General features: G+C 40.7%; 1 protein-coding gene across 2 annotated transcripts in view; it reads right to left on the reverse strand.

Moving 5' to 3' along the window:
• Positions 1–19654, reverse strand: part of CCDC85A (coiled-coil domain containing 85A) — a 222439-nt gene extending 202785 nt beyond the window's left edge. For both annotated transcript variants that reach the window (XM_080942185.1, XM_080942184.1), the window contains exons 1-2: positions 19157–19654; positions 13197–14151 (exon numbers count right to left, since the gene is read on the reverse strand). In XM_080942185.1, coding sequence (XP_080798311.1) covers positions 13197–14151; positions 19157–19417 — 1216 coding nt within the window. In that variant the 5' untranslated portion in view covers positions 19418–19654. The remainder of the gene's footprint in view (positions 1–13196; positions 14152–19156) is intronic.
• Between the last annotated feature and the right edge of the window lie 2290 nt (positions 19655–21944).

Below are 21944 nucleotides of genomic sequence, written 5' to 3' on the forward strand. Positions count from 1 at the left end.
ATTTTTAAAATTATTGTATGTGTGTAAGGCTGGAGCTATATATATATTATATTGACCATTGGATAACCAATTTCAGGGCTCTTCCCTGGGGAAAATTATTTTTTCTGCTCTCAGAATTCCTCAGTTGTCTCTAGTTCTTTATCTAGGGTTTATACCCCATAATATTTCCCCCTTGCATGTGAGTTTGTCTATTGGTATCATTACTGTTCTCTCATACAAATGCACACACAAACATGTGTTATACACAAGAAAGAAACAATGGAAGAAGTAAACAGAGAGATATAGGGAACGATAAAGATAAAATACATAGAGATGACTCACAGAAGAACCCCTCAAAGTCATTTCTTAATTTCTATATACACAGTTATAAACAATGTGGCTATAAATTTTCTCAGCTACAGTAGACTGTTAGAAAACAATAGCATGAGTGAAACCTGCTGAGGGTGAAAGAGAGCACCACTGAGAGCAGGGCGTTCATCCAGGGATACGAATGCAATTTGAGAAATATTAAAGACGATTGTCAGAAATTTCAGTCTAGGAAACTTTGGGTTCACATTTCTGTTTCTAATGTGAGCTTAACTGAGATCCTACGACAATACTTCCAGAATACTGCATCATAGCTGAGTTGGCAGTTCTATATCGTTCATGCTCCCACAGTATTTGCTTATTCATGTGGGGATAAACATTATATCCATAGGTCATTTTTAAAAGTCTTTACCTCATGACACACAACAACATAGAAGTTTGCATTTCTTATACTTTGCTCTAAATTCAAATTAATCCAATGACTATTATTTCTATTACATCTTCTAAAAGTTACAATTGTCAGAACATAGGCATATTTAAGTGATTTGAATTAAGTGTAAAAGAATAGGCTTTCCATAATTGGAAAGCGATTCTTGGTTGAACTCGCAGCAACAGCTCATGCAGCTGGATGCCAGAGACATTTTAATATTTGCTTGACTAAACAATCAGCTCAGTGTTTGGCATTCTTCAGATACAATATTTAAGTTATCAAAATGTACTTAAATACATACACATAAACAAACACAAATAATCTTTTCATAGAAAAGTCTGGCCACCTAGATGTAAAGAACATACATGACTTGTTCTTTACATACATTCACTTTCAGGGGAGGTGAAAACCAATCACAGCAACAACGGTTCGTTTCCAAATCTTCCACATTTTCCAATGGCCTCTCAGATACTCTGTTTTTTTTATGAATAAAAAGTATAATATTTGAAACAGTTTATGCCAAATATATTTGATGTTTAATACATCATGCTTTACACATACAAGTATAATACAGTAAATGCTAATTTTAAAATTATTTTAAATTAAGCTTATCCATCTAAGTGTTCCAATTGCTTCCCTCTTATATATGTTTTTTTTTGTCATCCAGTTTAATGACTTTTGTGATAATATGATATGCTTTACACATGCAGGTATGGTACATTATTACTACTTTTCAAAGCTTCTTCAATAATTTCCTATCCAAGTACAAATAAGGTCACCAAATTATGCTAAGATATTAAGAAAAAGCACCATGCATTCCATCAACTATTTAACACAACACAACATGCGAGAGATAAAATCCAGTCTTTCTACAGTCTGAATACATGGATAAGTAATTCTCTGGCTTTTACTTTTAAAGCAAAGCAACAGATTTGTCAGCATTATCATTTCTACTATGATACACCATTACATACCTTGCTCTGGAGAAATCCTTCAGAGTTTCTCTTACACTGGTTAGTTATCGTACTCTCACAGATGAAGCTACTCCATGTTTTTCCTTATTGATAACAGCATTGGTATAAACTTAGGCGTAGTATAAAACTCAGGATGACAACTAACAATATGAGAGGTTTGAAATGCAGCATCTTCCTGTGGGAAATACTCAGCACTGTAGGGATTGTACTTTTGTGAACAAGCTAAAAAGCTCTATTCCACTTCCCAGCTAGATGCAAAATCTTTAAATACTAAAGCAGTCCTCCACTGCTCACATGACAGCATTTCCCTGAATCTAGTCAAACAATTCAATCAGAAAAAAACACGGATTTTTTTTTTATTGCAAAGCAGTTGAACATTCAGGCAGCCTGACACAGAGTTGAGAGAAGTGACTCACTGGTCCTGTGTTCTGTTTTCAATCCTTCTACCCATGGAGTTAATCAAAGGAATGAAGAAATAGACTTTCTTCTTCTCAGGACATTTTAGTATTTGAAGCATTCACACCAAGCATCATCTGCTTATACATGTAGTGGTTTTTCCCTGGCCTGGTCATTCATGCTACTTAGTGAGTAATTTCTGAAAGAGTACAGGGTAAGCACCCAGTCATCATCATATGCATACTTGAGTAAATATCAACCACTGATATTTTCAAAAATAGAGTAAATTTTGTCTCCAGCCAAGGTGGAAAGCAATTCATAGAAGAGTAGTTTTGTGAGCCAGGGTTACATTTAATCACAGCACTGAGGAGCTGGACTAGAAAGCAGGCTAGCTTGAGCCATCCAGAAAACCCTGTCTTAATTTTGCTCTCTGCCAACTTGAAAGGAGTGATAATATCTAGATTCAGTTTTTCTCTTGTGGACTAAGAATTGTTGGGAGATACAACCTCTCTTTCTGTATCTAGAAATATTCTCTAAACTGCTAACACAAGAAGAAACAAGGAACTTTCAAGAGCTAGGCTTATAATTCTGCAACTCCTACCAATGTGGCCAAAGGAATTTCTAAAGAGACCTTGCATTATGCTAAGTGAAAAATTTCTTCTCATGTGTCTTAGTGGCCTGAGAGAAACACAGTTATTATCCGTTGAAATGTGCTCAAAAGCAACTTAGGTATAGACTCTCTGCTCAAACAAAAACTGACCACACGAAGTCCAGGTAGGCCACCTACCCTTGAACTTCCCTGATTCTTTGGCTGTTCTCCTCCCCATTATTCTCAATCTTCCCTGCCTTATCATCAACATGCTCCTGACTCAGGCAGAAAACCCAAACTCAACAAAAAGTCACTCTGACGGCAAAATAGGTAGGATGGATACCCACAGATCCTCCTATCTCTGGGCCCCCTACCCTATTTGCAATCATGCCAATGCTCCTTTTTGCCCCATCCCAGATCTCAACTCTCTGGCAGACACCACCTGTTCAATCAGAAGACATAGAGACTGCAAATAATCCAGCCCCTGACTCTGAGGAAAACACTCTGCTCAACTATAAGCCAAAAACACTAGAGGACAGGAGAGGAAAAAAAAAAAAAAAAAGAAAGAAAAGAACAAAACACACACCTAACAAAGAGAAACTCAGAAATCAACACTCTAATTATCCCAGACTCAGATTCTTAGACGCTAGCAAAGAATATGTTCAACAACAGCCAGAGCAACATCAGAGTCAGGCTATTTTACCACAGCAAGCCATAAAAATGTCAGCACAGCTGAAGCATAAGGAAAAGACCTTAAAACCAATTTTATAAAGATAATAGAAGTTCTTAAAAGGGAAAGGAATAAATTCCTCATAGAAAACCAGGAAAAGACAAACAAATTGGAGGAAATAAATAAATTCATTAAAGAAAGAAAAGTAGTTGGAGAAAATGAATAAAACTGTTTAAGACCTGAAAATAGAAATAGAAGCAATAAAGAAAACACAAACTGGGGGGCATTGAGAACTAAAACATTGTAGATGAGTGAATAGGAACTATAGAGGCAAGCTTCATAAACAGATGGAAATGAGAATCAGAGTCACCGAAATAACAATAGAAGAAATAAATACATCTGTCAAAATGTTAAAATCTAAAAACTTTCTGAGACAAAATATCTAACAAGTCAGGGGCACTATGATAAGATCAAACCTAAAAATAATAGGAATCAAGGTAGACAAAAAAGCCCAAAAAATATTTTCAGCAAAACTACATAAAAATTTTTTTTCTAACATAAAGAGTGACATACATATTAAGGTAAAATAGACATATTGAGCACTAATATATTGGACCAGAAAAGAAAATTCCCTCATCACATGATAATCAAAACACAAAACATAATGAACAAAGAAAGACTATTAATGACTGCAAAGGGGAAAAAACCAAGTAAGATAAAATAGTTAGAATCACATGTGATTTCTCAATGAAAACACTAAAAGCCAGACGAGCTTAAGTGCTACAGCCTCTAAAAGTCTAAGTTGCCAGCAGAGGTGACTATACTCAGCAAAACTTTCAATCACAAGAGAGAAAACAAAACATTTTATGATAAAGTCAAATTTAAACAATATCTACTACAAATCTAGTTTTACAGAATATGCTAGAAGGAAAAATCCAAACCAAGGAGGTTAACTACACACAGGGAAGCACTAGAAATAATTAATCTCACACTAACAAGACCAAAGCAAGGTAAACATACACATGCACAAACATACACACACATACACACACACACACACACACACACACACACACACACACACACATCACCAAAACCAACAACAAAATAATAGAAATTAACGATCATTGACCACCTATCTCTTTCACTATCAGTGGTCTCAATTTCCCAATAAAGGCACAAGGATCAACACAATGGATATGAAAACAGAACTCATCTATCTGCTGCATTTGAGGAACACAACTCAACATCAAGGATACATATTACTTGAGGGTAAGGGATTGGAACTTAAAAACATACCTCAAAGCTCTAGAACAAAACGAAGTACACACATTCAAGATGGCAATAATAGTCAAACTGAGGACTAAAATCAATAAAATAGAAACAAAGGCAATGATTTAAAAATTCAAGGAAGCAAAGAGTTGGTTCTTTTAAAAAATTAGTAAGATAGACAAACTTTATTCAAGCTAACTAAAAGATGAAGAAAGAATATCAAAATTAACAAAATTAGATACAAATAGGACAACAACAGACACCAAAAAAAAAAAAAAAATCAGGAGAATTGTAAAGACATACTTTACAAACATGTAACCAATCAAATTGGAAAATCTAAAAGAAATAGATAACACTCTTAATAGGTACTACTTGCCAAAGTTTAAACTAGACAGATTAACAGTGTAAACAGACCTATGAGCCCTAGTAAAGTAGCTCTGGTAAAGTAGAAGCAATCATTAAAAGCCTCCAAACAACAGAAAAGGAGACATTCAAAGAAAATCTAGCACCAATATTTCTCAAATTATTCAACAAACTGCTCCCCAGAAGACACCTGAGGTATCCCAGAAGCTCTGCTCTACTCAGAATATTTGGAAAGAACCTTCCTGAAATTCCACAGCTGCTGGATGCCAAATGAACTCAGGGACCCCCAACCCCAAAATTTCTGCCCACTAAATACCACTCCCCTTCCATCCAATACTTTCTTCTGGTGCAGACTGCCAGGTAGTCTGCTCTCAAGAAGACATCATATCCTGAGGCATCCCAGGAGATCCTCAGTACACAGGGCAACTGCACAACTGACACCACAGACTGAAGACCTCCCAGGAGCTCTGTAGCATGGAGGGCAACTGAACTAAACGACGGAATGTCTCCCTGTAGTTCTGCTGCAGATAGGGAAACAGAAGCCACAGCCCACATTCCCCTCTGGAAAATAGCTTCACACAGGACAAGAGATTGACTACTTCACTGAAGATCCAACAGTATGAAGGCCTGCCAGGATATCTACTGTAGCCAGGGCAACAGATCAGCAGCTTTTCTGCCCTTCTGAAGACCCCCCAGTTGGAATTCCTCACAGGAGATCTGATACAGCAAGGTCCACAGGCCTACTAGGAGACCTGAAGCAACCCAAGGACAAAGGGGACACACTCCAGACAGAGTCATGCAGACCAGCAAACATCAGGGATAACCAGAAGCAAACACAAGACCATAAGCTACAGAAGCCAACTTACACTGGCATCATCTCCCACCACAGCAAGACCTTAATACTCTAACACACCTGAAAAATCAAAAAACTGACCTAAAATTCTATCTCACAAAGATAATAGAGTCCTTTAAGGAGCATATAAATAACTCACTGAAACAAATAAAAGGAAACATAGCTAAATAGGAAGAAGCCCTTAAGGAGGAAACAAATAAGTCCCTTACAGAAATACAGGAAAATACAAACAGGTAAAGGAATTGCATAAACCAGTTCAAGAACTAAAAGTGGGAGTAGAAACAGTAAAGAAAACAAAAATGGAGGCAAACCTGTAAATGAAAAGCTTAAGAAAAAGGCCAGGAATTACAAATGTAAGTATCACCAATAAAATACAATGGATAAAAGAAATAATCTCAGGTATGGAAGGTAGCATAGGAGAGATTAACACAACTGTCAAAGAAAATTCAAAACATTAAAAAGACTCCTAACCCAAAACATCCAGGAAATTTAGAACATAATAAACAGACTAAATCTAAAAATAATTGGAATAGAGGAAAATGAAAATTCCCAGGTCAAAGCACCTAAAAACATCTTCAATAAAATTTTAGACCAAGACTTCCTCAACATAAAGAAAGAGATGGCCATAAAAGCACAAGAAGCCTATAGAACATTAAACAACTAGGACCAGAAAAGAAAATCTTCTCCTCAGATAATAATCACAATAATAAATGCACAGAACACAGAAAGACTATTAAAAGCTGCACGGAAAAAGGGCCAAGTAACAAAGGTAGACCTATCAAAATTATACCAGACATCTCAACAAAGTCTATGAAAGTCAGAAAAGGCAGGTCAGAGATCATGCAGACTCTAAGAGAACACGAATGACAGCCCAAGCTACTATACCCAGCAAAACTCTCAATCAACAAAGATGAAGAAACCAAAATATTCCAGGACATAAACCAAATTCAAACAGTGTCTATCAATCCAGCCCTACAGAGGATCCTAAAAGGAAAACCCAACATAAGGAAAGTACCTACACCAAAGAAAAGACAAGATATTAAGCATCTCACAACAAAGCCAAAAGAAGAAAACCACAAGCACATAAAGTAACCCACAAAAACAAATACAAGAGGAACCAACAATCATCTGTCTTTAATATCTCTCAATATGAATGGACGCGACTCACCTATAAAGATATAAACTAACAGACTGGATATGAAAACAAGATCCACCATTTTGCTGTATACCAGAAAAACACCTCAATAACAAACACAGACACTTTCTCAGATAAATGTATGGGAAAAGGTCTTCCAATCAAATTGTCCAAAGAAACAAGCTGGAGTTGGCATCCTTATATCCAGTAAAATAGACTTTAAAACAAAAGTTATTAAGCATGATGAGGAAGTATACTTCATATTCATCAAAGGAAAAATCCACCAATCAAAAAAAGCCAGGGTCAGATGGATTTAATGCATAATTCTATCAGACCTTCAAAGAAGACCTCATCATAATATTCCTCAAACTATTCTGCAGTGTAGAAACAGAAGTAACACTGACTAATTCATTCTCTGGAGCCACAATTACTCTGATACCTAAACCATACAAGGAGCAAACCAAAAAAAAAAAAAAGAACTTCAGTCAAATCTCACTTATGTATATCAATGCAAAAATACTCAATAAAATTCTTGCAAAACTAATTCAAAAACACATGGAAACCATCATTCATCATGATCAAGTAGGCTTCATTCCAGGGATGCAAGATTGGTTCAATATACAAAAATCAATAAACGTAATTTACTATATGAACAAACTCAAAGAAAAAAATCACAATCATCTCCTTAGATGCAGAAAAAGCATTTGACAAAATATGAAACCCCCCCACATTAAAAATATTTTAAAAAGCAGGAAATAAAGGCCAATACCTAAACATAATAAAAACAATTTATTGTAAATCAACCTCCAATATCAAACTAGATGGAGAGTTGAAGCAATCCCACTAAAATTGTGGAAAAGGTTGCCCACTTTCTCCACATCTATTCAATATAGTACTCAAAGTGCTAGCTAGAACAATAAGACAACAACAACAACAAAAAATCAAGGGGATACCAAGTAGCAAAGAAGAAGTAAGGTATCACTATTTGCAGATGATATGATAGTATACATAAGCAACCTCCAAAGTTCTACCAGAGATCTTCTCCAGCTGATAAACAACTTTAGCAAAGTGACTGGATATAAAATTAACTCAAATCAGTAACATTCCTCTACTTAAAAGGTAAATGGACTAAGAAAGAAATTAGGAAAATGATATGCTTCACAATAGTCACAAATAATATGAAATACCTTGGTGTGACTCTGCCAAGCAAGTGAAAGATCTGTATAACAAGAACTTCAAGTCTCTGAAGACAGAAATCAAGGAAGATCTCAGAAGATGGAGAGATCTCCCATGTTCATGGATAGGCAGGATTAATATAGTAAAAATGACCATTTATCAAAAACAATCTACAGATTCTATAAAATCCTCACTAAAATTTCAACTCAATTTTTCATAGAATTTGGAAGGGCAATTTGCAAATTCATTTGGAATAACAAAAAAACCCAGAATATCAAAACAATTCTCAACAATAAGTGAACTTTGGGGGGAATCACTATCCCTAACCTCAAGCTGTATTACAGAGTAGTAGTAATAAAAAGTGCATGGAATTAAAAACTTTTAACTGTTTGTTTAATAAAAGTATTTGACTCACTGGTAATGCCCAGTGAGTAAACTGACTCTGTCTGAGATCAACCACAAAGAAGAGTTGTTGCTAAAAGAACTGGAGTCATCCAAGATATTCATGATCTGAGCTAGAATTTAGTTAAAAGGGAAAGATTCTCTAGCTGGTATCTGTAAGCAAGACTTGGGAAAGGAGATACCTGTACCTCCTAGGAAACTTCGACTTAATGTCTCATTTCCACAAAATCAGGTAAATAAAACCCATCATTTCAATATTTGAGGTTCTCTTTGTATATATATATTTAAAGGTAGGAATAGCTACTCATGATTTCTGTAACTACAAATCTGGAGTACAATCAGCAATTTTAATAAATGGGAATATTCTTTAATGTTGCAATACTTCATTTTTTGAAAGTGTAACTCTTGGCTCTCTATTAGGTAGAAATATAGAGAGCCAAGAGTTACACTTTCAAAAAATGAAGTATTGCAACATTAAAAAATATTCCCATTTATTAAAATTGTTGATTGTACTCCAGATTTGTAGTTACAGAAATAAAAAACAATAAATAAGAAAGTATGTCCATAAATGAAGATTTCAGTTAGTCTGGAAAATGCATGGTTATGCATGCTGATTTTGTTGTTTTTCAAAGAACTAGAAGGAATGATTTATAAGAGTTTAGAAGCTTAAAGAGTGTAATGTATCCTTTGCTTTCTAGATGGAGATGATTACATCAAGTATGACAACCAAAGGACATTAGTAGTTAAACTTCAAGGACTAAAAACATGATAAGGTAAGATAGCTGTGTTTGGGGATAGATTTCCTTAGTGTGCAAGGTTGTGGTTGTAGGGATACAAATCCTCTAGGAAGACAATGCCCTGACAGCACAGAGTTTACCAGAGTCAGTCTGCCATATCTCAAACCCTCTTCCTACTTTCTTCTTTATGCAAAAATATGCAAGAGCTTAATCTGCAGCACTCACATTTCACACCAGTCCCAACCAGAGTGGCTCTGGATATGGCTCAGCCAATCTGCAATTCAGGATTAACTTTCTGGCTGGTTCTTATCTGTTCATACACCAATGATTTACAACAAATTGTGTGTGGATTTAAAAGTAGGGAAAAGTATGTCTTACCATCCATATCAAAAATTAATTTGCAATGGCAGAATAAATACCAGTCACCAATGCCCAAGTTTTCAGGTTGATGATCCATAAATATCTCATTGTACCACTTCAGTTTCCAATTAATTACAGAAATAAAAATGCAGTGCATAAGCACTGAAGTTGCATGGTGAGATCAGCTCTCAGCAGAAGAGCCATTAGGAATGAAAACAGTGACAAGAACTGAAGGAGCTATGAATTTTTTTCAACCATATAGCCATTGCACTAGATTTAAATCATTATACTGCTAAATTTTAAAATTTCTTTGTTGGTCCACTATGAATTCAGGTCATGTATAACATCATCTTTATCTAAATATCTACCTTTAAAAACACTTGGCAAAAATCAACATCTTTTCATAAAAAGGAAGTAAACAGATTACTGAAGAAATGAGCTTCAGTCCAGTCAAGGCCAGCGCTATAAACCCATAGCTTACACTATCCTCAACCTCAGAAGGTAAGTTCTCTAAGGTGTGCACTCCTGCCACTCTATTTATGACAGGTCTGACAGCCCTTGGCATGGCAGAAATCAAACACATCCTGATAGGATAGGATGAACTGAAAACCACCCGTGTTTCTTGATAACATGATTTTTATAGAGAAATGTCTAAAGTATCTACCAAAAAAAAAAAAACCCCACAAAAATGCATTATACCTGTTAATCAAATTAGGTGAAGTTAAAAGATGTAAACCTAGAGTTCCCAAATAAGTATCTATTAGATACTAGCTGCTATTCAACAAGGGAGGTTAGGGGAGAGGGATCCCATTTATACTAGGAAAAGCAACAAAAGGTAAAAAGATCTATATGAATTTAATGAAGGGTCTGATGAGATGGTTTAGTAGGTAAGGAAACTTGCTATGCAGGCATAAGGACCTTAGTTCTAATCCCCAGGAACTACATAAAAAGCCAGGTATAGCCCATAATGTGCCTAAAAGCTGAGCACTAGAGGTCAGGGTGTGGGTTGCAGAGACAAATGGGCATGAGCCTAGCTCCAGGTTCAACAAAAAAACCTGTCTCTAGGGAATAAGAGAAGGGATCCCCTTGACTCCTGATGTCCTTCCTCTAAACTTTACATATGAACACATACGCGCACTCACCATCAATATTACACACACACACACACACACACACACACACATACACACACACACAAATACACACACACAATATCAAGGAAGTAAAAAACCTGTATACCGAAACTATAAAAATAATAAAATAAATACAAAAAAGAAACTAAAGAATACTCTATAATTCATGATTAATCAAAGTAATCTTTACCAAACTCCCAATATAATTTTTCAAATAAGTTATTTATAAAATTATTAAATTAAAATTAATATATAAATGACCTTAGATATTCAAAACAATATTTTAAAAAAGCAAACCTGGAGACACCACACTTGATTTCAAACTATAATATAAATTAATTATAATGAAAACAACATAGTGCAATAAAAAACTTTTAATGACACACTGATCATTGGGACAAGATAGAAAAATCCAAGAGTAGACAAACATGTTTGATCAACTGATTTTTTTTTCAGAGCCAAGGACCTTTACAGACCTTCTACACAAACATTCTATGACTGAGCTAAGAGTTTCACACAGACAGAAGGGCAGAGGGGGTACGCACAGCAGGATTACTATAGGCATTAACAAGATACTACATATCTCAAAATAAATTTAAAAAGCAAACTTCAAATGTCTCTCCACAAACATGATTTCTAAGCTGTATGAAAGATATGCTAAATAGATCGATTTAACCATGCTGTGTTATATATACAGAACCAATACACCCATTTTACCTAATATACATATGCAATAATAATTTATAAATAAAAATAATAGTAATGTTTTCAACACAGTAAGATAAAATAATAAACTGTAGTTTATTTTAAAAACTTTGTAAGTATGTAAGTGAATTACTTCTCCCTCAGTCTTTTTGTTTAAGAAAATTTCCTTAAAATAGTACACAGAGTTATTTCTCAAGCTCATTAAAGAATAATCACAAATGGAAAAGGCCTTCATTTTACCTTCCCAATAACCCATTGTGGTCCTTGAAGACAAGTATCATAATTAGTCACCCCTTTTATAACAGCAGCCACCAATCTCTCTCTCTAAATCACTTTCTCTTGTGGAGAACTGTGAGGCCAAATCTGCCCACAGACATCAAGGCACCAGGACAGGGAACTGGCTTCTTCCAGCCACCTCTCAATGTGCATAACAAAGAAAGCAACAGCTTTATATTTTCCCTGCCTGCTCCCCTTTCTTTTCCTTCTCACTCAGAGCAGTGGATCCTGGACAGCAGCTTGCTGAGTCCATTTTAGCACTAGTGAAAAGGATTAAGATGAAATGGAATCCAGCAGGTCAATCCCCAGCTACAATATTGAAAATTCACTCTTTTGTGTCATTGCTAAAAACTGGCAGCCACCTCCATCCTTGCTTGAAGCTGACTGTCCACAGACTCTGGAGCAGATTTCAAATAGAATGATAAAGCTCAGATATCTAGAATAGCAACCCCATAATTAATAAAACCCAATCATGACCACTCCAACCTAACCATACATAACACAAAAGAACTGGATGGCAGGGCTGGAGGCAGGGGTAGTACTTTTTTTTTTTTCCTTTAAGAAATTGTTTCTTTTTCAAGTTAAATGTGATTTCAGAACCAGGATGCAGAAAATTAAGCCACTTCCAGAAGGTTTAAGAGCTCTAGCATAATGTCACTTCAGCAATTACAGTGATTGTTCTACTTTCCAGACTCCAGACAGTGCACATTTTAAACAGGCACATTTAACTGACCCAGAAAGATGTCTCCTGCCATGTCCGAACATCAGGTTCAGAATATGGTTGAGACTTTGGTGAAGAAGTGATAGACTATGAGTAGAGAAGGGGTCATTTGCTGCATTGATGTAAATTTTAAAAAGGTCACAATTGATGCTTTCACCCCAACTCAACAGAGAATTTAAAACAAAATCAAGATAAAGGCGCATGCGCAGATTTCTTAGCAAACCCCATTGAGTCTGCTTAGGAATGTGACATTGCACTGTTGTTTTTAAATATTCACTTCTTCCTGTACATGAGCTATTCACTGGGTTCATCTGGAAACCATGCCTCAAGTAATGTCTGGTAAGAAACGGCATACAACTAAGAGAATGCTCAAGGACACAGTAAAAGAAGCTATTTTTAACCAATAAAGAATAGGTTTCCCCCTGGCAACTTGGCAGCATGAGATGAACAGTTCACCTTTCCTCTGTAACCCCTCACGCCCAAGCTCTATCTGGCTCATATTTGTATAAGATAAAATGAATAAGGGCGGAAGGGGGAAGAAATACATGATCTTTATTCCAGGCAAATGTTAGATCTCCTACCTACCCACCCTTTAACCAAAGCTCCTACTTCCTAACACTGCTGGAGATCCTCTCTGCGTACATAATGGTCTACTAAGTTGCCAAGCCAAAGCAGCTGCCCAGCGCGTACTGACCCACCATTCATGCCGCTGTAGATACTCCGATGATGGGGTGATGAGTCCTCTTGAGCAGGTCGCCGGAGGGTGCCCTCCCTGCTACCTCCGCCGCTGCTTCCACCGCCACTTGCATGTTTGTGATCAGGGCTGCCCCCGTAATGTTGTTTGAGATGCTCTGGGCTTGTTCCCCTGGCTCTGGGGAGGTGCTCCAGGCTCCCACCAAGGGCATGTTTCTGAAGATGCTCAGGGCTCCCTCCGCTGTGCCTGGCATGTTCGGGGCTGCCTCCTGGCCTGTGCTTCTGGAAATGTTCAGGGCTCCCACTCAACACGTGCTTGGGCAGCATTTCTGGGCTGCTTCCTGGGTGTGGGTGCCTCTGCTGCTCCGGGCTGCCCTTGCACAAGGGCTTGTGGTGCTCAGGGCTGGGTCCTTTCAGTGTTTTGGGGTGATCTGAGGTCCCGGAAGCCCTGGGTTTGGGTAGATGCTCAGGGCTGGTGCTCCTGTGTTTGTTGTGCTCTGGGCTACCCTCACTCCGGGGCTTCTGTAAATGTTCAGGGCTGCCTCCGCTTGCATGGTGTTTGTGGTGGTCAGGACTGTCAGTGCTGCCAGTGCTGGAGGTGCTGCTGCCATCACCCACATCCCGCACATAGGGGGCAGTGGAGGCCACCAGCTGGCACAGGCTGGCCTGGCTGTCGATGGAACAGCGGCTACCTGCACATCCTGCGCCCTTCTCCTCGTCCAGCAGCACGCAGAGTTCCTTAAGCTCCATGTTCTCCTTCACGACCTCCTCCTGCTTCACCTCCAACTCCTTCAGCTTCTGCAAGTATAAGGCCACTTCCTTGTGCATCACTCCAGCTGTATAGCGACCCAATCTCTGCCACTCCCGGGACACCCTTTTGCCTTTCTGCCGGTCATCATCCAGGAAACAGCATAAGTCCCTCAGTTCCTGGTTGTCTTCCTGGAGTTTCTGGTTAATATCCTGAAAAGAGAGATGGAAATTCAAGGGAGGCAGACAGAAGAGTCAGCATCTCATTTAGACCCTCAATATGGAAAGCCCCAGAACTGAATGATCCTTACAGTAGTTCTCATGTGGTTTCTGAACCCTTTAGCAAATCTGTATCTCCAAAAGTATTTACATTACTATTTATAGCAGTAGCAAAATTATAGTTAGAAAGTAGCAAAGAAAGTGATTTATGGTGGGGATGAGGGTGGCCCCATAGCATGAGGAAAGGTATTAAAGAGTTGCAGCATTAGGAAGACTGAGAACCACTGCATGCCAGGTGAGAGACCACAGAAAGATGAAAATTGAAGATAATCATAATGTTAAACTATAGGTACTGGTTATGTTCTTACGGGACATTCTAACAGTTATTTTATTCAGTTTTTCTACCCCAAAGCTTAGGAGAAAATAATTAAGAGTTTTACGGAAGAACCTGGGCCTCAAGGAGCTTCACTCAGTCAGCAATTAGGGAGTAGCCAGTTGGTGAACAGGAAATTAGTCTGGAGACAAGATTTCCCTGCCAGAAACAAAGATGGTGGCAGGGTGGATCAAATAGCAATCGCGGGAACCCTCAAGGCTGAAGCAGGAGCCTTTCTAGGACTTCAAGGCTAATTTAGGCAACTCTGGTGAATTTTATGCCAGTAAAGGAAACGAGAGAAGAAAGGAGAAAAGAGGAGATTACAAAGAGAAAAGAAGTTACTTGTGTCTTGAAAATGCTGAGAAGCTCTGTGGCAGCACTTTGAAAAAGTTGATGTGACTTTCAGATACAACAGAGCAGGAGCCACCCAATGTCCTCACCCCCTGGGGAAAAGCACAGATGCCCCATTAGGGGCATTTTCTCCACCCTCACTGGCCATAGCAACTGAAGTTTACCTAGGCAACTCATCTTTAACATAAGTCAAAGCTGCTGCTATTCTAATACTCCTCTTTAAATGTTCACTTCTCAGTAAATGTCACTGCCACCTATTGCATTTTGTAAAAATACAGGGTCATTCCGTATCTTCTCCCTCACCCTCCATTTCTGAGCCAAACAAATCTTTGGAATTTGGACCTCCAAACGCTAATGTTTTTTCCTCCTGCCATGAAGTGTTAGTAGTTTCCTATTCCCTTTAGGATACAACTCAAATTCCTCAAGTACAATACAGCCTCAAATGTTCTGTCCACTTCTGTAGCATGAATGGTCATCTGCTTGTTCATTCATAAAGAGTTAGTAACTATAGACAAACAAAAAAAAGTGCTAGGGACTGATGAAGATGTTAGGAATGTTAATGAAAACTCATGAAACCCTAGAAACTAACATCTTACAGCTTTCACTCTGGTAAAGGAGTATCAAAAAGCAAATTCAAACAATACTAACATGTATGAAAACATGCTAGGGGGAAACCTGCCTCTTCCTTCTTCTTCCTTCTACCTTTAGTCACTGACTTGTCTTCTGTCTTCTGTCATTCCTCACTAACCTCAGTCAGCACTCCTTCCAGACTGCTCTTCAAAAACACTTTATGCATATTGAGCCTGTCCTGAAACACTTCAGGTACCTCCCCTTTTTCTATCTGATTATGCATTTCAAGTAGAAATATCTCCTCACTGATATGAAGTTATACACTATAAGAGATTTCTCTGAGAAGGTCCCCCAGAACCGTAATAATATGATGATGAAATGACTCTCCTATCCAACATATAAGCCTCTGACATACATTGAGCATTCACTAGGCATCACCTTCCTCTCTTTTCTCATGTAATACGCCCTGACAATGTAATAAGCAGGTGTCTTATGTCTCTGTATATGTAGCACACTTATGCTATACTGCATACACTGGACATAAAACATATGTATGGGCATCTCAATTCTTTAAAGCTCTAAGCCCAAACAAGCTACAGCTGTAACTACTGAGAAAGGACCCCATGTTCTGTTTATATATCCTTTGTTATGTTGGAATGTACAGTAGAAGGGTTAGTCCTTGATAGTGATGCTTTAGAAGAAATTAGACGCTTTAGATATTCAGAAAAAAAAATCATACAATACAGACAACAAATCTGTAGCTACTCAGTTCCTCCAAAGTAAAATCCACCAGGATTCCAGGCTCAGCAGTACACACTCTAACCAACATTTCTAACCAATATCTCCTCCCTCCATGGCTCTGAGTCCACACACTAGACAAAGAGTATCTGATAAGCCTTTTCTGGACATTCCACATCTGGGTGTTCTTGAGAAAGAAGTCTCAATTCATTGGCCTCACTATAACTGCATAATACTGAACCTCCATAAAAGCTCACAAAGTATTATAATATACCACTGAACGAATCAAAGACTGGGGATGATGGGCCAACGATTCCTCTAAACTGAGCAAACTGTACACTGGCACTGCCACCTAGTCCCTTCAAAAGGTTTAGATATGATTTTTAAAGTCCAATTACCCAACATTTACAGTCTTCAAAAGTGCCAGGCCCTTAGAGGCACCCAAAATGGAATCACTTTCTTCCATTTAAAACAAAAATAAGAAAGTATTTCTATCACTCATTTAGACAAGTACATTCATGGCTCACTGTGGAATCCAAGGAAAGTCTAATCCAAACTGATAAGTGTAAGGGTGAACAATGGCCTCAGAAGAAGAGCCTTCATACCACAGTGCACTTAGGGTGGACCAAAACTCCTTGGCTCTACCATGCCTACAACAAAAAGGGACAGAGTCTGCAATAGAAAATGAGGTATAAAGAATGAATGATGTATGTTAGTAACATGTCAAGGACCCTAATTTCACAGTCCCACAAGAGTGATAAAGCCTTCCTCAGGTGAGGCTCAGAAAAATGGCAGAGATGAGAGTGTGTCGCCACATTCTCCCTTCACCAGATGTTCATAACCTACAGAGATAGCCTATGGGAGATTAGCTAAACCTTCCTCCTTGTCCAGATATATATAACAACCTCACCTCCTTCTTCACCTATATGCCATAATCCAGCCTCCCTGTTCAACTGGATATAATAAGCATACTGAGCTTGAGGAATGCTGCTCTATTCCTCCAGAGTGAGCACATCCCCCCTAATCAATCCCAGCTTCTCTGTGGGTTTGTGTGCTGCCATTTCCTCCTGCCCTTGGCCCAGTCAGGGATCTGGAATGCAAGCCATGCATGAACATCCAGTGCCCACTTCCATCAATTCTGAACCTAATGAAGAGGTAACCCACTAAGTAATGGTGACTCATGGATCCGGACTTCAGAGCTGCCTGCTTGCAGAATAATTGCTCTTAACGCTCAATAGTTATTTGCCCCAATGAGGACATTGGAGGAACCAGCTAATGTTCCACTCCCGCTGCTTCTCCCTGCCCTATCCTAGACATGCACACAGTCAACAGACATCACCCCAAAGATCTTCCGAGGATTTCTTGAGTTATTAATATTAGTTTTTCATCCAAGTAAAATCTCTAGAAGTTAATTAAAACTCCCCCAAGCCACACGGTTTCAAACCATGGAAGAAGGTTAAACTGGGACATTACAAGCAAGAGCTAATGCCCAGCCTTGCCAAGAAACCCAGCTCCCGGGGGCACTTGGGCCTACTTTATGCTGTCTCCTGATGACAGTAAGTACCACACTTTCCAGCAAACCTCCACATTGCTGTAGCTTATTCTTACAGCACCTTAGGAAATAGACCTTACCGTTCACATTTTCTTTAATCAATAAAACAAGGACCTGAGAAATTAATTACAAGCTTGCCACCCTGATAAATGAGGTTTCTTCAAACTTACTTCCTAGACCATATTTCTCCTATTTTAGCCTTCCTCTCATTTCCCCATGGAGTCTGGTACTTACTCATTAGTAATAAATTAAAACGAGAAAGGTTTTGACTGTGGGAATAATCATATCTGCACCCACTCTAGACAGTGTTTCACATTAGGTTTAGAGTCATCTGGGTCTCGCGTAGGTGAGTCTGGAACATCTGGCCCTTCACATTCCTCAGCAACCCAGACTCCCAGAGCTGGAGTGCTGGAGCATCTAAGGAATAGTGACTATTCCCTGAGAATGGGGGGAGGGGGGAAGCAGGAACATTTTGTGCCAGGGGTGGGGGGTGGGGGGGATTTGGTCCCTGGGGTTCCTATGTTGATTTCGTTTGTGTCTGACTTCCTATAAACAAAAGCAGAACAATGAGAGGAAGGAGGACCAGAAGGCTCCAGGCTAGCTATGAGCAGAGGAAGTTTGCAGTGCACAACTGCAGGGCGGTTCCCAGGTCTGCTGAGGCTGAACTAGCAAACTGAAGCTCTCCAAAGAGAAATGAAAGTTCCAGGGTTTGGGAGCAGGCCTGGCTTAAAAACAAAGCATCGCTAAGAATGTTTATCCGGCACCCTCTACACTTGCCCCCACTCCATATAATTAATATGAAATCCAGAGTGAAGGAAGTACAGGGAACTAAAGCAGCTCCAAGTGACGCCAACACTAGTAAGAGAAGAATAATCACTGAAGCTAGTAAAAGGCTTAATGGCAGAGATTTCGCACACCTGCACCCAGCACAGAGTCACTGGCTCCGCGGGTGATACCCGAGGCTTTTCTCTTGTTTCCAGCAGTGGTGTCCTTTCTTTGCCCTTTGCTCACCAGAAAGCTAGTGGCGGCGCACGAGCAGCTACACCCGACCCCTAAAGGTGAAGGTGTACTGGGCTGGCAAGCTCGCTAGTCTCCTCCCGTGGGGTACTGTAACCTAATTCCTGGTGCATCTTGGTTCCTTAAAGGCCCCCAGTGCTCACCGTGGCATCCTTGGTTCCTGTTCCCTTAGTCTCAGAAGCAGCAGAGAAAGCCAGTCCCGTAAGAAGAAAAGAAAGGGCCTCCAAAGTTTGGAAAACTTTATGGACTGGAGATGGGACAAGGGGTGCTTCTGGGAAAAGGGAGATGCTCACCTGTTGACGGAGGGGTGAAAGTTTGGCTCTCCCACCCTACTCCCACCGCGACTCTTAGATTCTTGCCACGCCCAGCCCAACCTTCTTGCCAGGCCCAGTACTCACCTTGAGCCCTCGGATCTCGCCGAGATGCAGCTGCAGGCGGCGGTTGACCTCGCGAATGAGGTTGCTGTGGTCCAGCATCGCGCTCACCTTCTCGGCTTCGGCTCGCCGCAAGCTACGGATCAACTCCTCCTTGCTCCACTGCAGCAGCTCTTCGTCCGTCACTTTAGACAGATCCTCCACGCCCGCGGGTGTCGACACGCTGGCCGAAGCCGAGGGACAACTTTCCGCCGCCGGCGCCGTGCCTCCAGCAGCCTTCGACATGGTATCCGCGCAGCGGCAGGTGCCCGTGGGTGGAAGAGGCGAAACGACTGGCGAAGGTGCGGGCGCGGATGGGCGGCCTCCGCCCACACCCCTGTGTGCTTTGAGAGTCAGCGGCACCTCCCGGGGACCGCTGCGTGGGGATGGCGGGGATCGCGCTGCGCGGCCATCCTACCTCGCCATCCAAGCGCGCGTACCTGCCGAATCCCGGAACCCGACAGCCAGCTCCCGGTGGCTGCAGTGGTCCATTCCAACTCCGCGCAAGTCCATGGTGAATGGCGCCAGGAGCAGGAACGGGCGGGGACACGCAGACAGCTCTGCCTCAATCTCCTGCCCTCTACTTCGCTCAGATCGAGGCAGCCACCCCCACGGTCTGTCACACACGCACACGCCCTTCCCTTCCCCTTGCTAAACCCCGAGGCTCTGCTGCTCCCCTAGCCGCCCAGGACTTGCTAGGCGTCTGGGCTTCCCAAGGAGGCTGAAGAGGGTGTCCACCGAAAGCTCTGCGCCACCAGCTGGTTGTAGTCCAGCCGCTGATCCTAAACTGTCTGGGAAACCTTGGGCTTTAAGAGCCCAGGGGAGGATGGGCGGGGGTTAAGGAGCGGCAGCGGGGAGGAAGCTGGCTCCCGGGACTCCAGCATCCTTCAACACCTCCTGCAAGGGCCAAACACTGACGAAACTGCCCAATAGTACCCTGAGCACTAGGTGCTCTGTTGCTAGGGACGGCTGGGGGCGCGGTTCCCAGAGCACAGGGATGCGGGTGGGGCTGGAGTCTAGAGCAGGTGCAGCCAGGGCCTTGCGAGGCTCGCGCGCGCCACCAAGTGACAAAAGGCGGTCCCCTCCCTTCTGTCTCAGCAAGTCAGACTGTTACCAAGCCGGAGAGGCAGCCTGCTGACCAAAATGAGAAACATTCAGTACTTGGAAGAATTGGATGCAGAAATTTCCAGAGCAAGACCTATGAATAGCTAGCTAGATACACTTCGGAGAACTTGAGAAAAGGGAATAAAGCCTGTACCTGAGGTCACAAAATTCTCAAGCTCAGGAAAATAGGGCAAAAAGCCGTTGAACTCAGCCCTTTGGAGACATTCACCCCATTCCCAAGTCTTTGTTTTCTCTAAAAATTCACCACCTTATGAAGAAGGTTCAGGAGGAAATACTGGACCTTTAAAACATTCATTTGAGAAGCATCAAGCCCTTTAGAAAATAAAATAACTTTGGCTTCTCCCAGGGCCTGGATTTTCAGGTCTGCACATCCACTGCCTGTAGCAAAATAAATTGAAATACCAACCAATACCCTTAGGTTTAGGTTAAGGTGGTACATGATTGGACAGTGGAGAGGTAGGCAAGGAAAGAGGCTGGAGAAGTCCAATGGGAGGCGGTAGGCGGAGATGGATGGAGAAAGGGAATGGAAGCTGACCTATACGTTCCTCCCCCCACATCTCTAGCTTCATAAGGTTGTCATGATTATTAATAAGGGTTTCTATGGGTCTAATTTATCTTTTCTGGATGGGTAGTTTGTATCTTTGTCTGCTGGTTGTGAGCTTATTGTGTAGAGGGTTTGTGGATTGAGAATTTAACATATAAACCTGTTTATAAATTGATAGTTGTGAGTTATGTTTTTACCGGGCTGTAGAGAATGTGTGCTAAGTTCTTGGGTGGTAGAGAAGTAGCCAGGGCGAACGATTTCAGCGTGGTGGCCTGTGCAAGAACTAGTAGCCAAAGTTTCATACTAAAGGAGAGAGCGCTGAGAGATCGCCATGGGGGACAGTGTGTGTGGGACAGTGTGTGAGCTATTGCTGAGATGGACTACTGAAATAAACCACCTGGGAAGTGAACTGAGTGGAGTCAGTGGCTTGTGGATTTTGTGATAGCTCCACACTAGGGTGGCTCCACGGAGTGAGACCACGGTGCAGATAACAACAGAACTGTTTAATGTTTATCACAACAAATACCAACTCAGATTTTCAGTCCTCTCTGCAGCAGACTGGGCTGATCTTTGATGGTCCTATCCGGAAGGAGATAACTTGGGATCTATGTTTGGGGTAGTTTCTGGTTAAATGTAGCACGATCCTCTTCAGCTGCAAATATACTTATTTTCCTAAAGGACAGGTGGAGAAGGTCCTGACAGCATCATTTATAGGAATCCGACAGGACCAGGAAATTAAAAAATCACTATCAACTGAGTTTCTGTTAAGATGAGGACCTCAATCACGGTCCCTCTAATGAGGGACTTTAAAGCTTGTAAAAAAAAATGACAAGTGAGAGACTGAGACCTTTGCTTACTAGAAAGCAAAGGAAAGTAGTACTGCCCCGGACCAAGAACACCACACACACACACACACACACACACACACACATGCACACACACCTGCACTCATAGAGACTTCTCTCTAAGTTTGATCTCTGTTCTCACAGCATGCACTTCCTCTGACCTGTCTGACATACTGGGTTCTAATTCTTCTCCCCACTAATCTTTTGTCATATTTGCAACCCCAAAATGCCTTTCTTGATACAGTGAGGCACTGTAATC

Source organism: Micromys minutus (assembly GCF_963924665.1).
Source record: "Micromys minutus genome assembly, chromosome: 1".
Lineage (NCBI taxonomy): Eukaryota > Metazoa > Chordata > Mammalia > Rodentia > Muridae > Micromys > Micromys minutus.